Here is a 26,480-nt window from a genome sequence, read left to right on the forward strand (position 1 = left end):
TCCACAGACAAGCCTGTGAAACCGGCCCATAATGATTTACACTACTTTATATAAACTTGCAGAGCAGTTTAGATGTTTAGTGCGTATGTGTGATCCTTGTGTTCTAGTCCAACCTGCGTGTCCCACGGCCCTATGTGTCGAGCTTAGCAGAGAGGGCTGGATCCTAAACTGGACTCTGCACGAGTACCGCACTATACGACTTACTTCCCATCTTGAGTACTGGAGCACATTAACTCCCGTGAGTGCTTGTGTGGGCAGCTTGTATACTTTTTCCCCTCTCTGTGTACATAAAGTAAGTAAATACTTTATGTCTATCCTGCTTTAGAAGGACGTGAAGACCATCTCTCTCCCTTATCCAGTGACGGTCGTTTCTATACCAGAACGCTCTCTTGGTGGTTCCTCAGAGTACCGGGCTCGGGTCCGGTGCAGTTTGAGCACGCCTAGACATCTGGGACAGCGTTACGCTGGATATCCTTCAGTGTGGACCGACCCTGTCAGCTGGACCACACAACCTGGTAAACTGTTTTACGGTAATATCAATCTAAAACACAGTAAACTTGACATCATCATGTGTGTGTGTTTGTCTCAGAGCCTCTATTGCCCCGTGTGGTTGCCTTTGTCCTGTATTTCCTCATCACGACCGTCTCAGCAGCCGTTTCTGTTGTAGTTTTCTTCATTCTGGTTGTCATGCCGAGGTACAGTGATAGTCATTACATAATAGTATGTCTGTATGTCTCTCTTTTCGTTAGTTTTATCTTTCTCTCTACCTACAGAAGGCTGAGAGACTGGAACGCGTCTCTTCCGTCTCCCGTTCACAGTAAAGTCTCTAAGGTGAGACGGGTAAGTGGCACGATGTCTCAAGGGGCAAACTATGTTTCATACACTATACAATGTTCATGTTGTATAATGTTACTTTATCCAAGAAAACACACAAAGGAGGATTTATATAGACAATAATAGTTATGTTAGTAATTTATAAAGAAGTAGTCCATTTGACTTTATCTACAACAGGGTGACGTCTGGCTTGTCTCACTACTGTCATCACCACCTTTTCATTGGTTTTTAGGTGTTAGCAATGGTGACATTTTTATCAAATTCCCCAAATAAATCATGCAAAAGTCAATCCATGACTAAACAAAACTAACTTTACTCAACTAATCTTTCAAATTTGATATTCGATTTATAGACATGGCCTCAAAAACTTTCACTTATACTAATGTAACTACTGTCGTATAGAAAGGTGAGGAGAGTTAAGAATTATTATGTTCCACATAAAATATAACCCCACATGAGAGTGAGAAAATAATGTCAGAAATGTAATTTCTAAAGGATTAAAACCTCTATTCCTCTGTTAAGATATTAGATATCTCAGATCTGTCTATTTATTTCATCAATAGCTTCCGCAGAGAGATCTCCTGACCAGTTGTAGAGAACTAAAGGATCCAGATATCAGCATCGTTCAGATCGAAGGTGTTTGCCCTCGGCCGTCCTCATTGTAAGTCAACTGTATTTTATAATCCTAAAATGTTTTAAAACGTTTGTAGAGTAATGCTTTGCTAAGCACTTGTGAAGATAGAACAGGAATGAAGGATTGATGGATATATAGTGGTTAGACCATTGGACCACAAACCGGAAGGATGCTTTTATCGTAATTACTGTAAAGATGACAAGGTCGCGCTGGTTACTCCTTTCTTGCAGTGTCTCGGAAAGCACCACGGCTGTCGATGGCAAAATCCACAGTCGACAAACCGAGCAGAATCAAGTTATGTTGCACATTGATGATCCATGTGTTGTATCTACACCAAGAAATTTTGGGGATGTTATGGGAAAGAACCTCGCATTTTGTGGCAGTGCATTTCAACCTCACATTTTCAAGCTCAGTGACAAAGTTCTACCGTGTTCAGAGGGATACATGCAGAATCCTGCGACCTCCACTGACATTAACCAAAATGCTGCTTTGCAGGTTTGCCACCGGAATACTGAAATGAATGACGGGTACATGAACTGTATAGAGTCGGATTTGTTTTCAACCCAAGGAAAGAAATACAACTGTTTACTACATACACAAGGTTAAACGGTGTTGTGTCCTGGTAGATTCTAATTACGTTTTAATCCTAAACATTTTAATCCAAAACAATTTCTCAGCAATCTTTGAATTCGTGTGCAGTTGCCAAACTCACCACTAGGGAGTGGTGTAGTATTGCGTTTGTTTTGACACTTTGGGTTTTAGTGTGCAGCTTCTAAACACTGGCTGTGCATAACTGTCACATTAGAACCCAGAATACGAAATAGGCTTATTTAGATATCTCAGATGTTTCTTCTAGACAGCAATGAGAAAAAAGTGTCTCTCCTTGATATGGCGAATGACGTGAAAATTCATTGATCTCTATATAAATATTCCTCAATAAACCATTATATCTGAGCTAGGCTGTCACTAATAAATGAGTGTTTTCTTTATGTATGTAAGCGATTTTGGATGTAGTGTGTTCTCCTAAAGAATATTAAGCACTCACAATACTGTACAACAGTCGCTTTTTACAATTCTTCCACATTTCCTACAGTTTCAAAGCTTTTCTCATCTATTTAATTTTCCTGTTATTACATAGAAACATCATTCAGCAAAACAGGTTGCTGATAAAGGATGTGTTGACTCTGCAAAAGCAATAAAACAACTTCTCGAAGCAATAAAAGTGTCTTTTGGGAACTGCCTGACATTTTGTATTCAGTTTGTGGCTCTTTTACAGATTATTACATTTGAGTTATAAAAATGGTGCTTTATCTGTGTGAAATATCGTAGTTTGCGTCATCAATCCTTCTTTTCTTGTGTTTTCTAAATGACTCTAGGCGCCTGTAGAAAACAGCTGTTTAACTTAAGAATGAGTAACAACCTTTCACTATCTTCTTCAGAAACGTGTGTGTTTCTCCAGGCACTGAAGGTGTGCTTGTTAAAGGAACAGCTGTTTGTGAAGGTCCAGTAAGAAGGAAAGATGTAGAGGTGCGGAAGTACAGATAGACAAATTCACTGTCATGCTCCATAAGATACAGAGACAGAACGGAGAGATTCACTTTCAAAACATCACGCTTAAGTGTTCACTTCCATCAAAATAATCTTTCTAAGTGTGATGTTGGCGTCTCACCTATTCTGTTGGATATCTTCACTTCATCTAAACTGCACCTGGCTGTGGGCTGCAGGCCAAAGCACACAAAAACACACTTGTGCGTGCACATGCTTTATTAACTATAGGTCAACAGTTACTGTACATTTCTAAATCTTTTTGTTATAAAAAATATTTATATTTGACATAGTGTTGCTATGTGGCTGCTAAAAGTGGTTGTGAGAGGTTGCTAGGGTGTCTCTATGTGGCCCCTAATGTGTTGTGGGTTTTTGTAATAGTGTTGTGAGTGGTTTCTAAGGTGTTGTGAGTGGTAGCTAGGGTGTTTCAGTGTGGCTGTTAATGAGTTGTGGGTGCTTGCTTTGTGGGTGATTGCTTTGTGGTTTCTAAGGTGTTGTAAGTGGTTGTCAGGGCATTGCTACGTATGTGGCTGCTTAAGTTTTGTAAGTGGTTGCCGGGGTGTTGCTTTGTGGTTGCTATAGTATTGTGTATGCTTGCTCGCTGGTTATATATAGGGCTGTTGCAATATACTGATATTGACAAAAAACGCGATTTCTTTATTATCTGTTATTAATACATATATGATTTTATCATTTTACACTCGAGCTAAATAGTTAAAAATTCTCCCTCCATGCTCAATTTAGTTCGATTCATTGAACAAAAAAAGAGATACACAAACGTATTATTATTTCTATTTTTTATTGCTCTGATATTGTGATAGTATTCTTATTGTGAATTATTTGGCTACGATAAAAATCGTATAATTTGATAGCCCTACAGTTGTTGTTTTTTCACACAGTTATACATAGAAATACCTGAGCAGTATAGGGGGACCACAAATATCATAGTCTTGGGGTGGAGCTTGTGCACTCTTGAAAACCCCTGGCAACCACATAGCAGTATGCAAACAGTAGCTTAGAAACTTTTTAGCAACTGTATAGCTACCCTCTGGCAACCATCCAGAACACCAGTAGCACTTAATATTAAAATATATATATTTTGAAGCAAATGTATCACACTTATTCTCATTCCTTCATTTGTTACATCTGGCTTCTCTGAAACAGCTGTGTCAGTTTCGTTCCCGCATTATTTATGGCCCACCTCTTTTCCACACCTCCACTCATACTTTTTTCCACCCGTCCATCAGCTCCATCTTAAGCGTTTCACCTACAGTTACACTTTCACCATTTTGTTCTCCTCTTACTCTTTAATCTCTCTACTTATCTTTTTACCTCTCGAACCGGCAACCCTCATGTTCCCCTCCTTTAATTGCCTCCCATATGTTCCTCACAACCTGTCTCAGATGTACCGCTCAGAACTTCCCCTTGAACTTTGTTGCCACCATCATTCCATCTGTTTTGCCCTCTACCTTCTTTTGTTTCAACAATTAACATCCATCCGTCTTCGTTTCCTTTCTTGATGTATGTATCTGTTGCGCCTTACATATGATAAATTAGCAGTTAGCAGAATTATCTTTTGCTAATGCAACAATTCCAAAATAAATAAACTGCATTGTTAATGAACAATGAAATTTTTCCGGGATCATTTGTACATGTAATAGTCTTGAAGATTCAGTACGCAATAGCTTCTTTTGTAAAGGGATCATTGACAGACTTTGTAAAAAAGCTGCACACTTGCCCCCCTTATCTCCCAATGTCTCACACCTGGCTGACCGGCTAAACAACGTGAGGGGGTAATGTTAGCACTGCATTACTGGCCGAATGGCTTCTCTTATTAGAACTCACCGGCCAGGGCAGAAGAACTCATCAAGAGTCAACGGCCAAGTGCTCGGGACCATGGCGAGCTTCACGGATGAGGCTAACGGCTGTGGTCAACAGTTTGGAGAGGACCAGGCCCTGCCAGACTTACCATGCTCATGACTCGTCAATGATGGCAACAACCACCAATTCCATTTCCAGATGGGTCGTCGCCCGGCAAAACAAGAACCGCACCTTCCGCTGTCCACCAGGACGGATGTGAAAAGAGTGCTAATGGTGAAAAACCTCCAACCAGACTGTGACTAGGAGCAAGGAATAATATCACGACTGGCACATGGAATGTAAGAACATTAAGAACCAGAGGAAAACTTCAGGAGCTTAAGCACGAAATGGAAAGATACTATTGGAATCTCCGAGGACTATGCGAGCTACGATGGAAGGGCTGTGGTGAAATATCCGCCAATAAATGACACAAGCTGTACTTCAGTGGTACAGATGACCAATACATACATGGCGTTGGATTCTTAGTCCATAAGGACACCTTGAAAGCTGTGATGGGATGACCAATCTCCAGTAGGATAGTCACCATCCACCTGCAGGCATCACCCTTCAACATCACAATTGTGCAGGTGTATGCCCCAACTACAAACTACGACGACCAAGTAGAAGAGTTCTATGAGCAGCTCCAAATAACACCTGACAAGATACCTTAAAAGGACATCTTAATCGTCCAAGGAAACTGGAGTGCACAAATAGGAGAAGATGCACACTCTGACTGGAGCAATACATGCGGGCCATACTGTAATGCGACCACCAATGACAGAGGACTGCGACTCCTTGAGTTTGCCAACTTATATAACCTGGTTCTGTCAAACACGCTAGGTCATCACAACAGCTCCAGAAGATGGACTTGGTACAGTCCTAACGGAAAACACCACCATTAGATAAATTATATACTTGTCCAAAAACGATTCCTCTCAAGCATTAACATCAGCAAATCCCACACCTTTCCTTCTGCTGATGTGGGAAGTGACGACAACCTCATTATGATGTCCTTCGGCCTCCATCTCAAGAGCATCAAAAAGCCGCAGTGCACCCGCCTGAAGTTTGACCTGGACAAGCTGAAAGTCCAACAAAACTAAACTGATGACCAACAACACCAATGGCATCACCACCAACATCCAAGTTCGGGGACAAACACTTGCCACAGTCAAGAACTTTAAGTACCTTGGGGCAAAAGTCACATATAGTACAAAGGGTCAAAGCCTGAAGTCCTTGGCAGAATTGCACAAACAACAGCCGCGCTCACCTGACTAAAACCAATCTGGAAAGACAAGAACATCAACATCAGCTCCAAGATCAGTCCAATGAGAACACTCGTAATGTCCATCTTTCTGTATGCTTGTGAAACTTGGACCCTTACAGCAGACCTTAAGAGCAAAATCAGCACACTAAAGATGAGGTGCTACCAGAGGATTCTTCTTATCACATACCTGGTCTGCATCACAAATGCAGATATAAGACTACAAATCACGCAGGCTATTGTACGACATGATGATCTACTCACAATTGTCAAGAAACGCAAGCTAACTTGGTATGGCCATGTATCAAGATCATCCGGCTTAACAAAAACGATCCTCCAAGGAACAGTGAGAGGTGGAAGAAAGCGATACAGACAGAGAAAATTATGGGAGGACAATATTGAGAAATGGAACGGCCTTTGCTTCCCACAGTCCCAGAGGGCAATGGCAGACAGGAAAAAATTGAAAAAGTTGGTGGAATGAACATCGTTGACGCCCCACAACCCTCCCCCTGGGTTACGGGATAGGTGAGGTCCAAGTAATTTTGACTTCTATTTTGTGTACTTCTATATGATGCATGTAAAACACTTTTTCGAAGGACAACCTTCTTTCGTTATCGCCTCTCATCCTCTGTGACCTGATCTATCCTTCAGAAGATGAGGTCGGAGTTTAAATCATGTAGATACATAACGCCATACATAAACCCTTTGATATTTGTCTCTCCATGTTTTTTTAAGGGTTACTATGTTCTTGTAAAATTTGATGTCATCTGAAAAAGTGTCATCTAGGTAATAAAGCAGCTCTCGTGTTTCGCCATCCTTTGTGTGTTTGAGTGTGTGTTTGAGGATTTCCTTCATGAACTTCGCTGAGACCTGTCATGGGCCTGAAGTTTGGCGTATCTCCAGACTCAAGCATGTAGTGACAGCAATAAAATCTTCTGATATACTTGTTCATGCCTCAGTGCAACGTCTTGCATTCCTGTGCTTGTTTTCTCAGCGCATGCTTTTGTTTCAGCATCTGTGATTGGTTGACATGTTGGCATCATTTTTAGCATCATTTTGTGATATGGTCTTTCTGTTGCTTTGGCTGTCCGCTTGACATCACAGCTCAAGTGCTGGCAGTTACCTCAGTGTTCCTGTCAAAGATTTACTATTTTAAGACCATGATAAATATACGGTAAATATTCTCCCTGGCATATATAAATATAAACATGAACATTTGCACTTTCTGTATAAAGGGAAATGCTACAAACAAGCTTTAGTTACCAAGCAGAATTTACTACTGTAAAAGTGTTTTGTACTCTCAATCCAATACCTCAGAGATGACATAATTTTGACGGCTTTTACCAACTTTGGAGCAATGGAACCAGAAGTTTTAAAATGCTAACTCGCTTCCAGGTTTTTGCATACAAACATACGTCATCTCCTCGGCTCACTGTTGTATTGGATGCTGTTGTCAATCTTAAAGGAATTGTTCTCTTTCAACATACATTTTCATGATAATTTACTCACCCCTGTTGTCATCCAAGATGTTTATGTATTTTTTTCTTTTGTCAAAAAGAAATTTAGGATTTTGATGAAAATATAATTATTCTCCATGTATTGGACTTTAATGGACTCCAAACGGTTGAAGGTCAAAGTTACAGCTTCAGTGCAGCTTCAAAGGGCTTTAAACGATACCAGACAATGAATAATGAGAATCAGAATCAGAAAGAGCTTTATTGCCAAGTATGCTTGCCCATACAAGGAATTTGTTTTTGTGACATAAGCTTCCAGTACACAGAGACAACAACACACAGACAAGAAATAGGCAAATAAGGGTCTTACCTAGCGAAATGATCGGTCATTTAAAAAAAAAAAAAAACGTATATGCTTTATAAATACAAAGGCTCGCCTTGGTCTGTTCTGCACAGCGCGCTCACGACTTCACATAATACGTAATTGCATTGAAAAGGTCACGCTAAGCAGAAGTACAGAGTCAGTGTTCATAAGTTGAAAACCAAAAAATAATAAAAAAAAGGGAGTTAAAAGGAAAAATGATTTTGAACTTGGAGAAGATGAGATGGATTTTTTCACCCTGCCCTACCAACGTCAAGCATGACCTGTTCAACGTAATTACGTATTATGTGAAGTCGTGAGCACGATTTGGAGAACAGAGCAAGGCGAGCATGTGTGTTTATTAAGCATATACATTTGAGTTTTTTCTAAATGGCCTTTTTCAATGGCCCTTATTTATCTTCTGGTATCGTTAAAACCATTTGAAGCAGCACTGAAACTGTAATTTTGAACTTCAACCGTTTGGTCCATTGAAGTCCACTATATGGAGAATAATCCTGGAATGTTTTCATCAAAATCCCAATTTTTTTTTCAACTAAATAAAAACATACATAAACATCTTGGATGAATGTTATGATTCTGCCGCATCATTTCATGTTTCTCTTGGTTTAGTGGCTGGATCATGACAGAGTCTCATGTATTGTGGAGAGAGGCAGTTATGGCCTTCCATACACTCTCCCCGGTCTCGTCTCTGTTCCCATCCTCTCGTTACCTTGTTATTGATTTATGCCCTACACCTGTTCCCCTCTTGATTTGGTCCCTTATTTAATGCCCTTATGTCTTCTGTCTTGTGCTGGTACATTGTGATTTGGTTGGTGAGTTCATGTCTTGTCAGTGTAGTTATTTGTAGTTCATGTTAAGAGTTTATTTAACTCTTGTTAAGTCTTGTTTAAGTGTAGTTAGTTTTAGTCCTGTCTTATCATGTTATTATATTCTCATGTTTTGTTCTGTTACCCCCTCGTGGGTTTTTGTTTTCTATTTACTTATTAAATATATATGTTAACCCCTTATCCGCTGTCTGCGCCTGGGTCCTCTGTCCTTATCTCACCACACGTTCATGACAGATGACAACAGGGGTGAGTAAATTATCATGAAAATGTATGTTGAAAGCGAACAATTTCTTTAGGCCCTATTCGGACGATAATTGATTCTCATAAGGACGTCTGTAAAAATAAATTTGCATGGTTCCTTGGTGATTAAACTCATGCATTCGTACAAACATAAATTCACGGTGTAGGTGTAGGTAGGAGTTTGTTATCCCGCAAACCCGGAAAATGTACTTTTCACGTGACAATTGTATCAAAATCGATATTTTAAAATGGCAATTTTGAATGTTTTCATGTTTTTTCTTGTCTTCTTTCTGTTCTTATCATATCCCTCTCTGTGCAGTGAAGCAGCGGTGTGAACGTGCATCTACGCGATCACGTTAACAGCCGAAGCGTATTAAACCTCTCTTCTCACTATACAGACACGTATGATATCATACGAAGCTGGAAAGGGTTTACCTTTATTTCCGTAGATCTACGATAACCACAAGACATTCTGCTTTTGTAAAATAAAGAAATCTAAAAAGGAAGCACTTTATGCAGTCTGTGAACTGTTTCTCTCAGTTAGCAGAGGCGCTTCATGTGCACATCTGATAAGACGTTTTGTGAGCCATTTTGTGCTTTTTATGCTGACAATGACTGTATTTTCAATGCATCAGACACTATAATCCCTGAACTTCCTAAAGAGAAGCACTCTGCGCTTTTAAGTGGTCAGAACGGTTTTACAAAACATATTTTGGATTAAACACCTGTTTCGGTAATTCGACCGGGGTGGTGGTAGAAAACACAGGCATTCTGGATTCGGACGGCAATAAAATCACCATTTACCCCCGTAAATGTGTTACGTCCCTATGAGTAACAATTACCGCTTTAGCGCTTTAGTGATTCTTAGCGAAGTTGTGTTGTAGCTTGTATCTAAATTTGAGGTTGTACTCTTCTTGCAGCTTTTGGCTGTGAGCGGTGCTAAAGTTAGGGTCTGCATGCAGTATTCATGAATGCTGGAGCTCTCCGTCATGGTGATGGACTACGGCTCTTTATATAGCTTGAGAACGACTGATGAGGGTCGTCTGGTGCTCCGAGACCTCCTCACTGTGAGTGCAGCCATGTGATTCATCATGTAAATGGGTCCATTTGCAGCAGAAAGACACAATTAGCATGAGGCTAATGACTTTCCCTATAGTGTTTCAGTGATGTCACACCTCAAACACAACTTAAAGGCTTATATGAATGCGAAATTACTTTTAGCGTTGTTGTGTGGTTGCTAGAGTCTTTTCTTTGGAGTTGTTAGGGCGTTGTGGATAAATTGCAGGGCAGTGCTGTGCAAGGTTTTGAGTGGTATTTACCCTACAAAATTAAGTTTATTTAACTATAGACGTACTATAAGTGTAGAACTTTTGAACTATAAATAAGCAAGTATACATCTAGTTCACTTTTACTGTACGTACTCCTCAGAAATGTACTTAACATTTAATGTGTCTTCATTTACTCACCCTTGTTGTTATCTGTATAACTTTATCTGTTCTAAGGAACACAGATAAATATATTTTTAAGAATGCTTGTAACAAAACAGTTCTTGGCCATTGACTTCCACACAGCAACTTGAGGGTACGTAAATGAAGACTGGATGAAGGAATTTTCATATATGGGTGAACTGTTGCTTTAAGTCAAAAGGTTACCTTGACCTACACTCAATCTTTAGATGCAGATATACTTAAAAGCATAATGAAGTATTCTACTTGGCTTGTAGTTGTGTTTACTCTTTTGATTGGGTACACAAATAAATACTTTTTTGCACATAGGTTTATAAACTGTCTAATAAACGTACATGTTTAAGTTTATTTTGTGACGATATAATATAAATAATATATAAATAGCAAACTACAAGTGATGTCAAGCTGTCTTTAAGAAAACTTACAAGTTTACTTGCCGTAAAAATGTCTACTAGACTCCCGCTCTATATTCAAGTCCCATCTTAAAACATATTTATTCTCTCTTGCTTTTAGCCTATAATGTTTGTCCTTGATTTTTATACTTTGTTTGTTTTGGCCTTTGTTTATTTTCTATTGTGTTTCAAATATTATTTGTGTTTCCATTTCTCAGTATTATTGCACATGTGCAGCACTTTGGTCGGCCTGGGGCCGTCTTTAAATGTGCTCTATAAATAAACGAACTTGTAATAAATACACAAACTACTAAATAATTTATTAGCTTTATTAGGGAATACTTTCATAAATTAACAACTGTATTTAACTAGAAAATCATTGGTATACCTCTAAGTTCATTTAGTATAGTAACGGTACAAATGAAAAACTAGTTAACTCTTACATTTAAATTATACAAAAAAGCATACTTTTATTAACTTTCATTAAGTTAACGGTTGTTTTAGGCACATTTAATATGAAATAGAAAACAAAGTAAATTACCGGTATATTGATTAGTTTACGTAATTATACTTAATAAAATGAACTTTAATAAAATATACATTTTATACCAAAATGTAAGTGCTAGTTTTTTTTTATAGTTTCTTTGTCCATTTTATTGTTGGTAAGCAAGTCCTCCCAACAAACCATACAGTTTGATGTATCATTCATGTTTGTAGCAAAAATGGAATGTTACGTGTACTGTGAACTTTTGAAACACATTTATCAGTAAAATTAACGAATGATAATGCAACATTTGACCCACGTTTACGTTTATCTTTGCATTTAACTGGGACAGTGTATAGTATCATCACATTATTTCATTGTTTGATTTAAAGTTCATTTTGGGTTACTTTAATATATTATACATTGTGTTGGGCTCAGTGTAAAATCCGTTCAATTAATAAAACCAGTTGAAAACTCACTCAGGAAAATCCACTTGACATATATGAACTGCAGTTATAGTGATGTCCAAAGGTTTTCATGGATGAGAGTAAAGCACAAAAAGAAAAAGGTCAATTTTATAGAAGGCTGGAGAAGAGATGCGTCACTGAAAGCTTTCTTGAAAAATTACACCATTCACGGTACACAGAAGTGAGGGGTGTGGGTTATGTATTTGTGGTTATTTCATTGTGTGGTCTAGAAAAGATTTGAGCGGTGACATCATCTCTACGTTATACTGATGACCGCAAACAGAGATCTAAAGAGGGATTGTTATATTTAGGAAGGTATCCTTATATTGTGTTAACAATATGCAAATTTGGGGGTAGTATGTTTATTGGTTCACGTGCTTTTTGACTAAAACCAATCTTGCAAATCTCCAAATATGTATGTATGTATATATATATGTTCATATTTTAGACACTTTGAATATTAAAATCATATTGTATCCATACATGCATTCCCTGGGCATCGAACCACCAACCTTTGCATGGCTAATGTCACATGCTACATTATAGCTTAACAAAATGTAAGCATTTTTTTGGGTTTATTGTTATACCAGATGCTCCATGTGCCTACAGTAGTTTACACGTGCGGAAGAACACTGTGTTTGGTGTGTTTGTGCCTGCGTCCGTACGCCGAGACAATACTGGAATGTAAGGAACGCAGCTCTAGCTTCCTGTCTTGTCGCTAGGTACCATTTCCTGTCCAAGAAACGGAAAACACTGGACCACTCAAAATATCACAAGCATGCGCTCCCAAACACATCGCACAACAGGTTTTACGATGGGTTACGCCACCGTGACCCCCACACAGTGTCAATCGTAATTTTTTTTCTGTGATGTCGGGTAACGTGAAAACCCCCTTCAGAACTTTTGAGTTCCCCAAAAGTCTGAGCGTACACATCACCTCCCTCATGCTCACTCATGAAAAATGTCTTTGTCTTGTGCTGGAGAGGATGGACAAAAGGGAAGTAGATATTTTCATGAGCACAATGTTCCTGTTTTTCTGAAGTCGGTGTAAATATGCGATGCAGCCGGAGACAGGAGAGGCGCACATATGTGTGCGTGTTAGATAGGGGAGTTGAACAGTAGCACCTGTGCTCTTGCGTAACACCACTCTGATGCTTCAAGCATTTCTATTCACCTTTGCCTTTGTTGTTTTCAATGCCTAGTTGCTTCATACACCATATTGACTTGAAAAATCTGTCAGTTATAAATTCTTGGCTGCTCTATTTGAAGATTGCCTTCAAACACTCAGTGAACCCTGGAGGGACAGGGGGGCTCATCCCTAGATTTAAAAATCTACACATGACTGTAAATGTTGCAAAAAGTTGCTTTTTTATTTTGGTCACCCTCAAAGCTGGAATGATATTTACAGCCTTCAATCAAGAAGATGTGATTGTCAATACTGGTTCCCCACCTTTTTGACCAGACTATATCATTCTGTGTATCTACATAGCTACTCAATGTCTCACTTTTTCTATTTCATAAAATGTACATTTAGCAGAAAGCAAATCACTCTTTCCCTGACAGCATTTTTAAGTTGGCATTTATGTGTGACACTGTATTTTATTGTTTTCAGTATAAAATCATTCATTTATAATATAAAATATATTCTGAGGTTATATACAGTAACTGTGAGTAAGGCCGTGTCAGTGTTTAGCAACTCAACTTGCAGTAGTTTTTTGGGGCAAAGTAATAAAATGTAGTATCAATAAAACCATTCATATATGTTAAATGTTAGTATTATAAAAATTAAGAAAATGTTCATTATTTGGAAAGCTATCGTATTATCTGTCATTTACAGAAATAAACACACGAGATGTAGGTGTGATATCCAAGCATTAATGGCAAGAAAAGCCCATTATACTTGGGAGCGGCCAGTTATGAGATGTTTCTGGGAGGTTACAGTACGTCAATTTGAAAGGGAAAAATTGGTGGGAAGCCATTGCAATATAAACGACAGAAAATGTCATCAATGGCAGGGAAAGAGTTAACCAAAATGACTTATGGTGTATTTTAAGTTATACTTTTTGGGAATCAAACCCATTACCTTAAAGATGCCAGTCCAAAGCCCTAGCAGTTTAGTACAGTATAGAAAACGTTACTCTTGACTTGACTTTAACCTGTTAACCTGCCAGAAAGGATCTATATTAAGTGTGTGTGATGCTCACTTGTTTCCCCGTTCGGGGTGTCGGTTGTTTATATATGGCTGTATATTATGGCTCGGCCGTAATAGATGTGTTGCTGAGCAGACACTTCATTAGTCAGCTCTGTTGAGTCACTGGACTGTGATGAGATATTCTCACTGCAGACTACACGCATAAGCTGCTTTCGGGGGAGAATATGGCCCGGCACACGTACACTCACATATACACAATGAACTAGAACTATCCCAACATGGTCAAATATACAGTATATAAATACATGGTAAATATAATGAAAGCACCGGCTAGTAACAACAAGCGATGACAAGAGAGTGAATAAGAGCAAAATGTTGCCGATAACAGGAAGTGGTGTTGACAGCTCAGGATTAAATAGGGAGTCGTGTGAGGGAGTGAGAAAGACAAAAGATAACCGGGGGACCGAGAAATACAAGGAGTGTGAGAGAAGGGTAGAGGTCAAGGATCCAATTAACACGGGCCGCTCCGGTGTTGAGACGGGTTAAAGTATCTCGAACCGTCAGCGGATTTTAATGCCAGACACCTATGGCAACCGCACTCTAAATAAAACAACAGCAGCGGAGCGGAGGGCCAACACCACTCTTTCACAATGCGAATTTCGAAAGAATTTTAAAGGCAGCATTGGCATTTATTTGGAGATGTTCCGCTTTTTTGTAGAAAGACCATTTGTTTGTTGCGTGATGGCTTTTCCTTCATTTTCTGAAAAAGAATTGATCGCGGGATGAAGAGTCTTTCTCAACTTCTCCAAATTCCAAAATAAGAAGGAAATGGAGATAGTTTCGATTGTACGAGCAAAACATTTTGTTTGAGAACCAACAACTGAGAACACAAAATGAGGGTGGGTAACCAGAAAGAATATTGTACATCAGCAGATGGGATAGCATAAAAATGTCTTCAAATCCAATCCAATTTTTTAAAGGAACAGTTCACACAAAAATGAAATTTCTCATCATTAAATGGTTTTTAGAACCAATGTGATATATTTGCCATATTCGGGGCAACGTTCCAACCAATCAGATTCAGGTAATACAGATTCAGAGGATATTTGTTTACAGAAATGTTGATCCAGTGTCAACCAACTTTGTTGTAGGAACAACTCTCAGCTCTCATTCAAACTTGACTGTATCAATGGTTGGACAAAACATTGCATAGCATAAATTAACCAAAAAATACTACTTGCATTAAATGAGGAACCTGACATGCATACCGTATACAGGCGGATTGTAGAGATGTTGGGGTGAGTTCTTTTGAGTGGGCCAGTAAGTACCATCAAGCTGCCCCAGCTAATACCCTCGCGATTAAACAAAATACCATAGCAACCTAGCAGCAATGCACTTCAGAACACCCTAACAACAACAAAGGAATTCCCTGGCAACCAACCAAATAACATTGTGTGTGAGTGGATTTTACATGAACAAGCTCTAAAAAGGATAAATGCTGAGTGTAACATTTCATTCAGCATTTTTATGAAGGGTGTCAGTGATTGTGAAATATCCGTGAAATATCCGTATATGAAAATGCAGGATGAAAGAGGAAGTTTATTCAGCTAAATAAAGAGACATATCATAGACTTCTATAGTTTTAACATAAAGCTAATATGTAGTTCCCCAAAGGGAGATTTTGTCAGTTGTTACACCCAATTCCATTTATGTCTAAAACCGTGTGGAAAACGCTAGCACTGCGAAAAGTTGAACTATTTCCATCTCGATGCGGAGCCGACATACCACATGAGCGACCGCGTCGCCCCCTATTTGCACGCGCCTGCTGCGCGTCTACATTTAAAATACGAATATGCGTGAGGAAAAGACGCAAAATATGAGTCACGCCTAAGACAAATTTATATGGAATGTATAGATCCCAAATCTGTATGACTTTCTTTCTTCTGCAGAACATAAAATAAGTTATTTCGATGAATGTCGATAACCAAACAATATTGAACCCTATTGATTTCCATTCTATGGCCACAAATCCAAAAGACATTTCTCAAAATATCTTCTTGTGTGTTCAAGAGCTCATCTTTGTAATGACATGATGGTGAGTAAATGATGACTATCCCTTTATTGGTAACGGAATAGTGATGGCCACTTCAGATCTTGTTTAACAAACAACCAGGTTCACGATTGCTCAACGTATTTTAATACATAAGCACGTGTGATACAGACCTGAGATAAGTAGTGCTGTATTACTGTGGTAGCTGGTGCATAGACAGCGCTGTGTGTGTGTGTGTGTGTTTGCGTGTGTGTGTGTGTGTGTGTGTGTGTGTGTGTGTGTGTGTGTGTGTGTGTGTGTGTGTGCGTGTGTGCGTGCGTGTGTGTGCGTGCGTGTGTGTGTGTGTGAACTTTAACAGTGAAACGTACACAAACCCGTCAGCAGATGCTTGAGCAGAGGTCATACATACATACTGACAGGCATTGTACAGCTGAGAGGTCTCTCTGCTCTAGATGAGTGGGCTTCTCTCTGCTGATCGTGTTTTAAGGGAGGAATTCTCAAACTGGTGGAGACAGACGGACAATATTGACACAGTGCAGTCGAATGAAGGGAAAGGCAATGGAATTACAGTAGATTCCTGTAATCGCCTGTTTACGTCAAGGACACGTAACAAAAAAAAGTGTGAGTGGAGGTGAAACGTTCACCTCTGAATTGTCCCTCACTTGGGTACAGACATATGTCTGTAAGCCCCGCAGGCTTTGTGATGTCACTGTGAGTCATGTAATGAAGTTTTGTCTGTGGGGCAGACATTAGTCATACACACTCACTCACTCACTCACTCATTCAAGAAACACAACAAGACTGGGTCACAACAAATATGTAAAAGATTCTCTGTATTAAATGAGTGAATAAATAGCGCGTTAGATTATTTCATTTTACATTTATCCATTTCGCTGATGCTTTCATCCAAAGTGACTTGGCGTTTAACATTTTGTCTCAAGTTTTGCATTAGAGACTGATTGATCAATTATATGTGTTGAAAAAATGAGACTTCAGACTTCTTTACTGTCGTTGTAACAAAGTTGCAATGAAATTCTATATGACACTCTAGTTAACAGCATATCAAAAATCTTTTTTCACAAATGTGTATACACCAATGTGTATATATAACACTATGTCATTTAAATGTATCGCTAACATTTTATATTCATATTAATACAAATATTATATTATAAAATTATATATATTGTTTTATTAGCAATATAAATTTTAATGACTTTTTAATGTAATAGTTTCTTTTGATGTTTAATCTTTTTATTATAATTATCACAATATATTATATTCTCACTGTCTTTTACTGTAGTTTATTATTCAAAATAGAGTTTCATCACCAGTGTGAAATACTCATGAAAAACCCAATAGCTGGTTTTCATTTTAACATTTTTTTACCATTACTGCTTCCCGCACTCCACACACACAGAATCTATGTCCCATATGTATGTCATTGCTATAAATCCCACATTTAGGTTTTGGGCATCTGTCCCTCTAACAGTGTGTCCTTACACAAGGCTGTTAAATCTGGCACGGTCTGCATGAAGCTGTCCCAGCCGATCCGATGGTGATTATGACACGCAGCCATTAAGCTTTATTTCACACATATATTATCAGAACAGTGCCAGTCAAAACAACCCTCTACACACCCCTTTGACACACAAATATATTGAAATAATGTACACGGTGACTCGTAGCCAAAACACATCTTGAGTTGTCCCAGCACCTCACATAGGGGTAATGTTATGCTTTTTGAATAAAGTACAGTTGATGTAATGGTGCTACATTTCTCTCTTTATTATTTAAAATGTGTTGTTGTATTGTGTTTAAAAAGGGTTAACTGTGGGAAATTGTACAAATTTAGACGGATTCCAAATCTACGTATTTACTCACCTTGTGCTTTTATGTTGCCAAGTTCGAAAGCTCTTTTCTACTTATTTTTAAAGATGCATTATCTACTGTAACACCACAAACAGCGAATATTTGGTCAAAATGTTTAAATAATCAAAGATCATCTGAAAAATGATCAATACTGTTATTTTGATCAAACAATCCTGTGAAATGAATAGTGCAATGAAGTTCAGTATGTGTATAGTATAGATCATTGTGCTATAGGTATAGTGTAGTATTGTGTAGTTTAAAGGGGGGTACTGTTTCATGCATTGTGACTCCTTTGCACTGTTAAACATGCTGGATACTCGTGCCAAACATGGACGTATAACATAGTATTTCTATGCCATATACACTCTCTCAGCTTTTGTACAAGTTTCAGAAAGTGTTTTTTTTTGTTTGGGTTGTGGATGTTAAGCTGTGCGAGTGTGTTTGTTTATTCACAGCATTTTGGTGATGAATGTATATATATTATATATAATATATAAATGGTGGATATAACGCTGGATTTGCAGATTGTTTGAAACTGATATATGCTTTGAATATAGTGTGGTGTGGTGAAGCATATTACAGTATGGTATAGTATAATGCTATAGTACAGTACAGCACAGCACAGTATACAGTAGTACAGTACAGTGCACTGTGGTATAGTAATTGTCAAATATATCATACACATAGTTATTATTCAAGTAATTAAAGAGGTTAAATAATAAAAAAGTCACTGTTTTTATTTGTATTTATGAAAGTTTAGTTGCATGGACTGGTCACCAGTAGAATGACCCCTAGCCAGGTGATTGTAAAGCAGGTGTGACCACCTCTCTTTTTTCATAACACGCTTATGCATCAGTGGTAAGAACTGCACTTTATATTACATTCATACACACTTGCTTGTACAGTCCGCAGAGGTGTAGGGTAGTTGTGTGGATAGATGATAGTTTGACCGGGACAGGGGAGATCAGGCCAGGTGGAGCCCATGTGTGAGTGAGTTCAGCAAGGGTGAGTTACAGGATGTGCCAGGGTTCAGTTGGAGCTCTTACATAGCACTAATGCACCAAAACCACACATTACATCACAACGCACACAATCCGAGATACATTAGTTCTGAAATGCTGTTTAATGATGTGATTCTGCCCTTAGTTTGAACCTTTCGGTCACTGAACAAACTACACCTAATGAAAATGCTTGACCTGTTTCATATTCTGTAACTTTAAATATATAAACTTCCTCCACGAAGAGAAATGGAAGAAAACTGGAAAATGATTTACATTACATCTACAAAGGCTGGAGTTCTGTTCCAGAACTATGTGAGCTGCCAAAACACAATCTCACAGCACATTTTTTTTTTTACTAATCTTGTAAATTAGTTATGAATTCCTGTGAAATCATGCTGATAGAGGCACCACAAGACCAACATGAAGGCCGCACCAAAGGAAAAAAAATACAGAAATGCTGCCTTTGAAAATGTCACATGTACGGAAAATGCAGCCCCAGAATGCAACATGATAAGATCAGTGACTTAATTAATAATTTAAATATTTTTTACATTTTGCGTTTAAAATTTTTATGCTGTGTCCTCACCAAACACAAGGCATCGCATTTGTCACTCTTTATTACTGGGATTACTTTGTTTTATTCGTGTGATTTAAGTGAAAAACATACTGGCGGGTGCCCTGACACGTTCGGACGTGTCAAACCATGTCAATCAGACGAATGTCGTGCATTTGTGGCAATCGCACCTCCAAATTTGCTTCAGACGTATCGATCGCCACGTATTCGTGTCTTTGCATTGACTTTGTATGTAATTCACTCACGCAAATCATTCAGTTCGCATTTGGTGTGAACACACAGCCAGTAGAGTGTTGCGTCATTAGCTTAGCAGCATGCTAAACCAAACTCTTTGGAAATCAATTGTTAGTGCATCACATGTGGAGCACTATTTGTGTGGCTTGAAAGCCTGTGGGCCGTTCACATTTCGTGCCTGAAACCACGGGGAAAACGCGAGCCGCCATGGCTTCTCTTAGGCCCAATTCGCATTTCGTCAAAGACACGAATGTGAACGACCCCTACACCTGTGAACATTTGAAATGATTGACTTGCTGAAAAACTAGAACCCTATCCAAAAGAAAATGTAATGGTCATAATGGGAATTATATATAATATATGTAGTATATTACATAATTGTGCTCATGAAAAATATAAGGATGTCTTCTGGTATGTGATGTATTTGTGGGGTGTTAACTGGCAGAATAAATTATTTTAGAATAATAACCAAAACACACAACAAAAGTCATTCTATTATGGTTTTAATTGAAAAAGAAGCTAATGGTTCATAATGGTATTTTTTTATTATTTAAGTGATGGTTTCTGTAGTTTTCATGGGGGTTATGAGACTGTAGTCAGTTTGCCACAGCTATGTGCAGCACGTTTTAGAACAGAATAATATTTGTCTGCGTACACTGTGCTATATATTATAAGAGAGCTTATTACTATTCACTAGGGTTGACTTGTACGTACAGAATATTGCTTGGTCTATTTTTTTACACTTGGAACCCATCTTGGGCGGTCACTTGAAGAAGCCGCCCCTACATTGGGCCCCCGGCACAAACTCTGTCATTCACACACACATACCACCCACTTTGGGGTTACTGAGCACTTGTGAAGACTACATATATTATGATCACCAAGATTTGGCTCCCTTCTTTTCCTCTTTGACCTCTCACTTTGCTGTCAGATCCACGGCCACCCCCACGTCTGCCTGTTTTCTCACTCTTCTTGCCATGTATTTGCTTTGTCTGCGTAACATCTATCGCTGCATCTGTTTGCCTGCCCTCCCGTATCTATTACACCACCTGATCTGGCCCTGCGTACACGTCCATCTGCGCTGCTATGACAACCGTGCGCAGCCGCTGCGACCTGTCACAGTCGCACTCACAAATCACAGCTGTAATGTGACCACCACACGCTACGTGGATAGAGTCGCACTGTGCCAAAACACTCACATACGCACACGTTGACAACGTTTTGAAACTTGGTGTGTTATGCAAACTGATTTAAGCTAACACATGGCTTGCTAACTTATATTCTCCTTTGGGGGCATTACTGTGCTGTATTGAAAAAGTGGTTTCATGGTCCAAACGCTATAAAAGATGCCTGTGCATGTCAAGGAGGTCTGTACTACTCAGAAATGCTATCTGATAGCATTTCCGTCCATTTCCATGGCAGTTGCTCGGTTAGCGCTGACAACCTGAAAGTATTCCAGCTGTCTGCTCTGCTGCCATCTCACATCTTTATCCTCTCTCACTTCTGAAAACTTGTTAAAGTTTTTGAAAAGTATGAGGGGAAAAAAACACTGAAACCAGTAATAAATTGAACACTTTTATATTTATATTAAAATAGCATTATAACATTAACAATAATTCTCATTCCAACAAATAATTAATTCATTACTCTTGAAAGCAGATGGCTAGAGCATCTACCCTTTCATAAATAAGTTACGAGCCAGAAAAGAAAGGCAGCATGTACAACAGTTATTTTATAGCTTTACAGGATTTCAAAAGCAGCTGAACACACAGACAGGGAACAGCCCTAGACATACATAGACGGCATATTGAGCGCTTTTGGTGCAATGGGTCAACGGTGCGGCCTAATGGTTAGAGCGTTGGTCTTGTGATCAGAATGTTGCCGGTTCTAATCTCAGTGCCAGCAGGTCATGACTGAAGGGCCCTTGAGCAAGACACCTTACCCCTGATTGCTCTGCAGTAATGTGCCACTGTATAAAACTACTTGTAAGTCGCTTTGGATAAAAGCGTCTGCCAAATGAATAAATGTAAAATGTAAAAATATTGGGGAGGCAAAACTGCCCTATAAACTCATACGGGGTGAACAGGGGGCTGCGATCTTTCTGAATAAAAGGACAATAACGTTTCGATGTTCTCAATTGATTTCAATGCTTGAGTGTACATCTTCACAATTCCAAAAAATGACTATAAGTAAAGTCTGAAGTCTGTATTTCTTTGTACATCTTGTAGATCCAAACCATACGATTCATCGGCCAATGCACCGTCTATGTATGTCTATGGGAACAGTAGGTATAAAACGTCAGTAACAGAGCACTCCATACTGCCCCCTACAGGATGGGAGTATGTCATGTGGGCTAAACACAATCATTTTAATCTGGATTGCGATCATATTTGACCATATACGACCAGGTTAAATTGATCTACCAACATGAGAACAGTTTGATAACATCCAGTGTACGATATTCCAGTGTTTGCACCACATAAATACTGTGCAAGATACTTAGAAATGTCCCTTACAACAAAGTACTGTGACAGTATCATGGTACACCAATGGTATTAGATGGATTACCATATTCATGTACCGTGGTATATACATTTTACTCCAGGGTACCACGGTGATGTGTCTAAAAACTGCATGGGAATACTATGGTACTATTAAGTGCTTTTATCCAAGTTTCATATCGAGCCAGCTGATATCTTGGTATCTAATAAGCTTGGAGTGTTTAAGTAGTTGCAAATGTACATATTACACCATAAGCGATGCATTTATAGTTGCGTTTTGCAATTTATACTCTGAACTCTTAGGACATGAGCTTCATATCTCCTGTTGCTTTGCTCTTCGAGAGTCCAAATTCAAAGTCCTTTTACATATTCCAGTTTTAACTTCTCATTCGCAACTTCTAGTTGCTATTCCAGTAGTTCCTCAAGCAGTCCACAGTCTTTTTCCAACCTGTCCCAGCAGTTTAAAAACGAACAAGGGCTGACCGTTAGTTCAAGTCAATATTGCACAGCATTTGTCTGTCATGTGCTGAATGATGTGTATTTGGCAGAACTTAATTTTGTTGTGTGTAAAATACGGTCTCGCTATTTCGGGGGCTGTTTTTTGTCCTTATGGAATCCCTTTTAAGTCCGTGCTTACAGGATATCCTGAGTTTAGCCAGCAGAGGCTGCAGAACTCGTGGCCTCCAACGACTGCAATGGCTGATGGGAAATGTAGTTCATAGGAGCTTATTTGGCAAAGATCAAAGACATTTCCAGTTATTATAAAAAGATATTTCCAGTGTGTCTCCGTTATATCCTGTGCGTCTCCACCCTGACTCGCAGCCTTGTGGTTTTTCCTGGGACTTTGGCAGCGGTTCAGAGTCATGGCCCTCTTCAGGACATTACCCTAATGGAGGATGAAGGACCAAATCTGATTAGATCTTTGATAGGATTTGACAAAAAACATTTCCTTGTTTAAGCTGCAGTGTGTCATTTCTACACCACTAGCAGCACAGCAAAGGGTTCAGGAATTGGTTGGTTAGCTTTGGCAGTTAGCCAAATTCCTCCAGAATTTTTTGGAGGATCTATTGACAGAAAAGCAATATAATATACCTAACTATGTCTTCAGAGGTGTATAAAGACCTTAAATAATGAAGCGTTATGTTTTTATTATCTTGGAATGAGCTATTTCTATCTACATATAGGGTCTACTTACATGGACTTCACCATGTTGTTTCTACAGTAGCCCTAAGCGGACAAACTGCTCTACTGAGTACCACTATAAAAGATTTTCAAACTATTATTATTTTTGCAACTTGCATATACCTGTACAAATCTAATATTTTATCATAGAACTACATTTTATTATAGTATTAGTTTTACAAGGCTCTTAAGGGTTAACATGTTTGTTTAACCAATAGCAGACAGAAACGCATAGAAAAATGGTTTAACAGTAATTTTTGGTTCCATAGTGACGAAAAATTACACTGCAACTTAAGTTGTATGCTAGGCTACTGTATGTTGTGTTTGTTTTTTGTATCATATGGACATTACATTATCAAAGCTCTCATAGAGGCCTTGCTCATCCGCCTCCGATGTTTCCGTCGACGCTTCCGCGGGGGCTGAAGAGGAGGTGGAGTCTGGGGGGCTGAGGGTGTGGTCTGTGGGGCTTTCGTCACTAAAGGATGATGAAGAAAACAGTAGTAACAGGGTTAGGGAATAAAATCCTTGCAAGTACTCAGTATCAAATTAATTTGTTGACCCCGTGACCGTATATGCTACCATGACGTTAAAGAGCAGGAAGAATAACAGGAAGTTAAATGACTAATTACAATACAATGTGTACACACGCACACGAGTACGCTGGAAGAATTTATCATTGCTGGTCATCAGTATTTGTTGTGTTTGGACTCTCTACCAAGGCAAGGCTTGACTAGCAAACTTTCTCTTTGCTCTCTATTGAATCTTGATGTCTAGGAAATAGCTGAGACATTTAAGAGAAATCTTTCTACTGGCCTCTTACCTGTTTGTTGTGTGCTGGTCTGTTGATGGCTGAACCCTTGTGTTGTATGGTGATGTTGATGTTGATGATGGTGGTGTTGATGACGAAGATGATGCTGCGTTTCTTCTTGGTGCTTTTCCATTTCCTGCACTTGCGGCACATTCTGATCATTACTCGTTTCTGATTTGTGGTGGTGGTCGTGTTTTCTAACTTCTGATTGGTGATCACTTGGCACTTCAGATAAGCCACTGGATTGGCCGATCACCTCAACATGGCTGTAAGTGTGACTAATTGTATCTAATTGGCCGCTGTGTGGCACACTGTGCTCTGATTGGATGGAATCATGGGTAGGATTGTGTTTTGGTTGCTGTGCTGTAGTTTGATGATGTGGTTGCTTTGGTTTGGACTGCTCTTCGTCATGGTGACGATGGGTGTAATTTTCTCCCACAGTGGGCGTCTTTACCGTTGTGCCGTCTCCGCTGCCCACATGCGTGTGATGTTCAGGTTTTCCGCGATGTTCCTCGCCTTCCTCTGTCTGTGTTTCGTCGCTCATCATATGTGGAACTCCTAATGTGGTTTGATGAGTGGGAACTACTCCTTTATATACATTAACCGTCTCCGCTGGTGTGTGCATGAGTGCGTGTTGAGACGGGCTTTGACGGTAGCCCTGTGTGTGTGAAAGTGTGTTTTTAGACTGCTGTTCATGTGTTTCTTTGTCTTCTAAGTGCAGCCTTTGGTTATGTTTGAGTTCATCATGCCGATGGAGCTCCTCTTTTGATTGCCTCTTTGGTGCCGTTACTTTAGGGTGGGGCCGGGGCGGAGGAAGGGGCGTGGTCTGGAGCCGTGGGGCGTTTGCAGAAAGGTGCGGTTGACATCTACAAGTCACGTGGTCCTCTACAGGTATGACGACTTTTTCATAGACCGGTTTTAGGTTGATATACTGAATTTTTGTCATCTAAATGGAGCAACATAGAAATAAAAATAATGCTTACCATGTCAAATTCAACAAATACAACGTTGTCCCAAAACTTAGCTATCTGCCTTAAAGGCATAGTTCACCCATAATTACAATTTCTGTTTGTATTTACTCACCGTTTTGTCATTTCAAACCTGTATGACTTTCTTTTTTTATACAGAAGACAGAATAAGATATTTTGAAGAATGATGGTAACCGGACAACGGCAGTACCCATTGACTTGCATTAGATCTGTGTCCGTATAATATAAGTAAATGAGTACCGCCGTTGTTTGTTACCAAAATTCTACAAAATATCTTCTTTTGTGTTCTGCAGAAGAAATAAAGTCATACAGGTTTGAAATGAAAAGAGGGTGAGTAAATACAGACAGAACTTTCATTTACAGGTGAACTACCCATTTAACGCCTGTTCCAAATGCAAGTGCTTTCCAACACAGAAGTAAGAGAAATTTGAAGCTACATTGCAATTGTAGTTGTTGTGCATGTGTGTATGGATACCTGTAAATGCCGTGTGTCTATGGCAACTGGCACACATTGTAGCACACGTGTGTTGCAACAGCCAGAGCAGCGTTGCACTTCCACACACGGTGGCCATAAGAAGAAGTTGGTATTCTGTTTGTCCCACATCGCACGGGTCACTTCCATAACTTCTGTCCTTACTTTACACATCGCCTGCTGGGCCACTTGAATGCCTGAAAGAGAAAAAAGTTACTGTGTGTGATATTAAGCAAGATTTATTGACAGAAATGCAATATAATATGCATAGCTACTGTATGAATGAAGCGTTATGTTTTTATCATCTTAGAATGAGCTATTTGTATCTACATACACCGCGGGTCCCCTTACATAGAATTCTCCATGTTGTTTCTACAGTAGCCCTAAATGGACCAACTGCTCTACTGAGCATATTTCGTAAATATGTTATCTCCTTCGGCAACGAGCGAAAATGCGACGATATCCTGTGTCAGCTCTTGTGCTTCGAAAGGGAGGGGTGAGCCGTTGGTTGCAATTCGCAACCTCACCGCAAGATGACGCTACAATCTCCACATTTCACCTTTAAATATGTTTTTTTTCACTACTGGCATTACTACAGTAACTGGTTTCCATTTGTTTGTAGTCCCAGCCTACCATCGGTCAAACAGGATTGTCGGGATACTAAGTAATACTTAGTTTTTAAAAATTCATATAAAAATTCCAAAGAAAATCACAACCCACAGGAAAATGATTTCAACACCTGATAAAACGTATTAATGGTTCACTGTCAAGTGCTTGACGTAAACATACACACAGCAGA

General features: G+C 39.2%; 1 protein-coding gene across 5 annotated transcripts in view; it reads left to right on the forward strand.

Moving 5' to 3' along the window:
* The window catches only part of LOC306902347 (cytokine receptor common subunit beta-like), a 46,898-nt gene that overhangs the window by 3,130 nt on the left and 17,288 nt on the right, over positions 1 to 26,480 (forward strand). Inside the window, exons 8-13 of one of the 5 annotated variants that reach the window (XM_079470843.1) lie at positions 108 to 238; positions 326 to 515; positions 590 to 695; positions 774 to 840; positions 1,398 to 1,495; positions 25,016 to 25,111. In XM_079470843.1, coding sequence (XP_079326969.1) covers positions 108 to 238; positions 326 to 515; positions 590 to 695; positions 774 to 840; positions 1,398 to 1,495; positions 25,016 to 25,111 — 688 coding nt within the window. Of the gene's footprint in view, positions 1 to 107; positions 239 to 325; positions 516 to 589; positions 696 to 773; positions 841 to 1,397; positions 1,496 to 1,698; positions 2,712 to 25,015; positions 25,241 to 26,480 lie in introns of those variants that run through there. The other 4 variants (XM_079470842.1, XM_079470839.1, XM_079470840.1 and 1 more) reach the window with 4 other exon arrangements.

The sequence above is a fragment of the Barbatula barbatula genome (genome assembly GCF_947034865.1).
Source record: "Barbatula barbatula genome assembly, chromosome: 13".
NCBI lineage: Eukaryota > Metazoa > Chordata > Actinopteri > Cypriniformes > Nemacheilidae > Barbatula > Barbatula barbatula.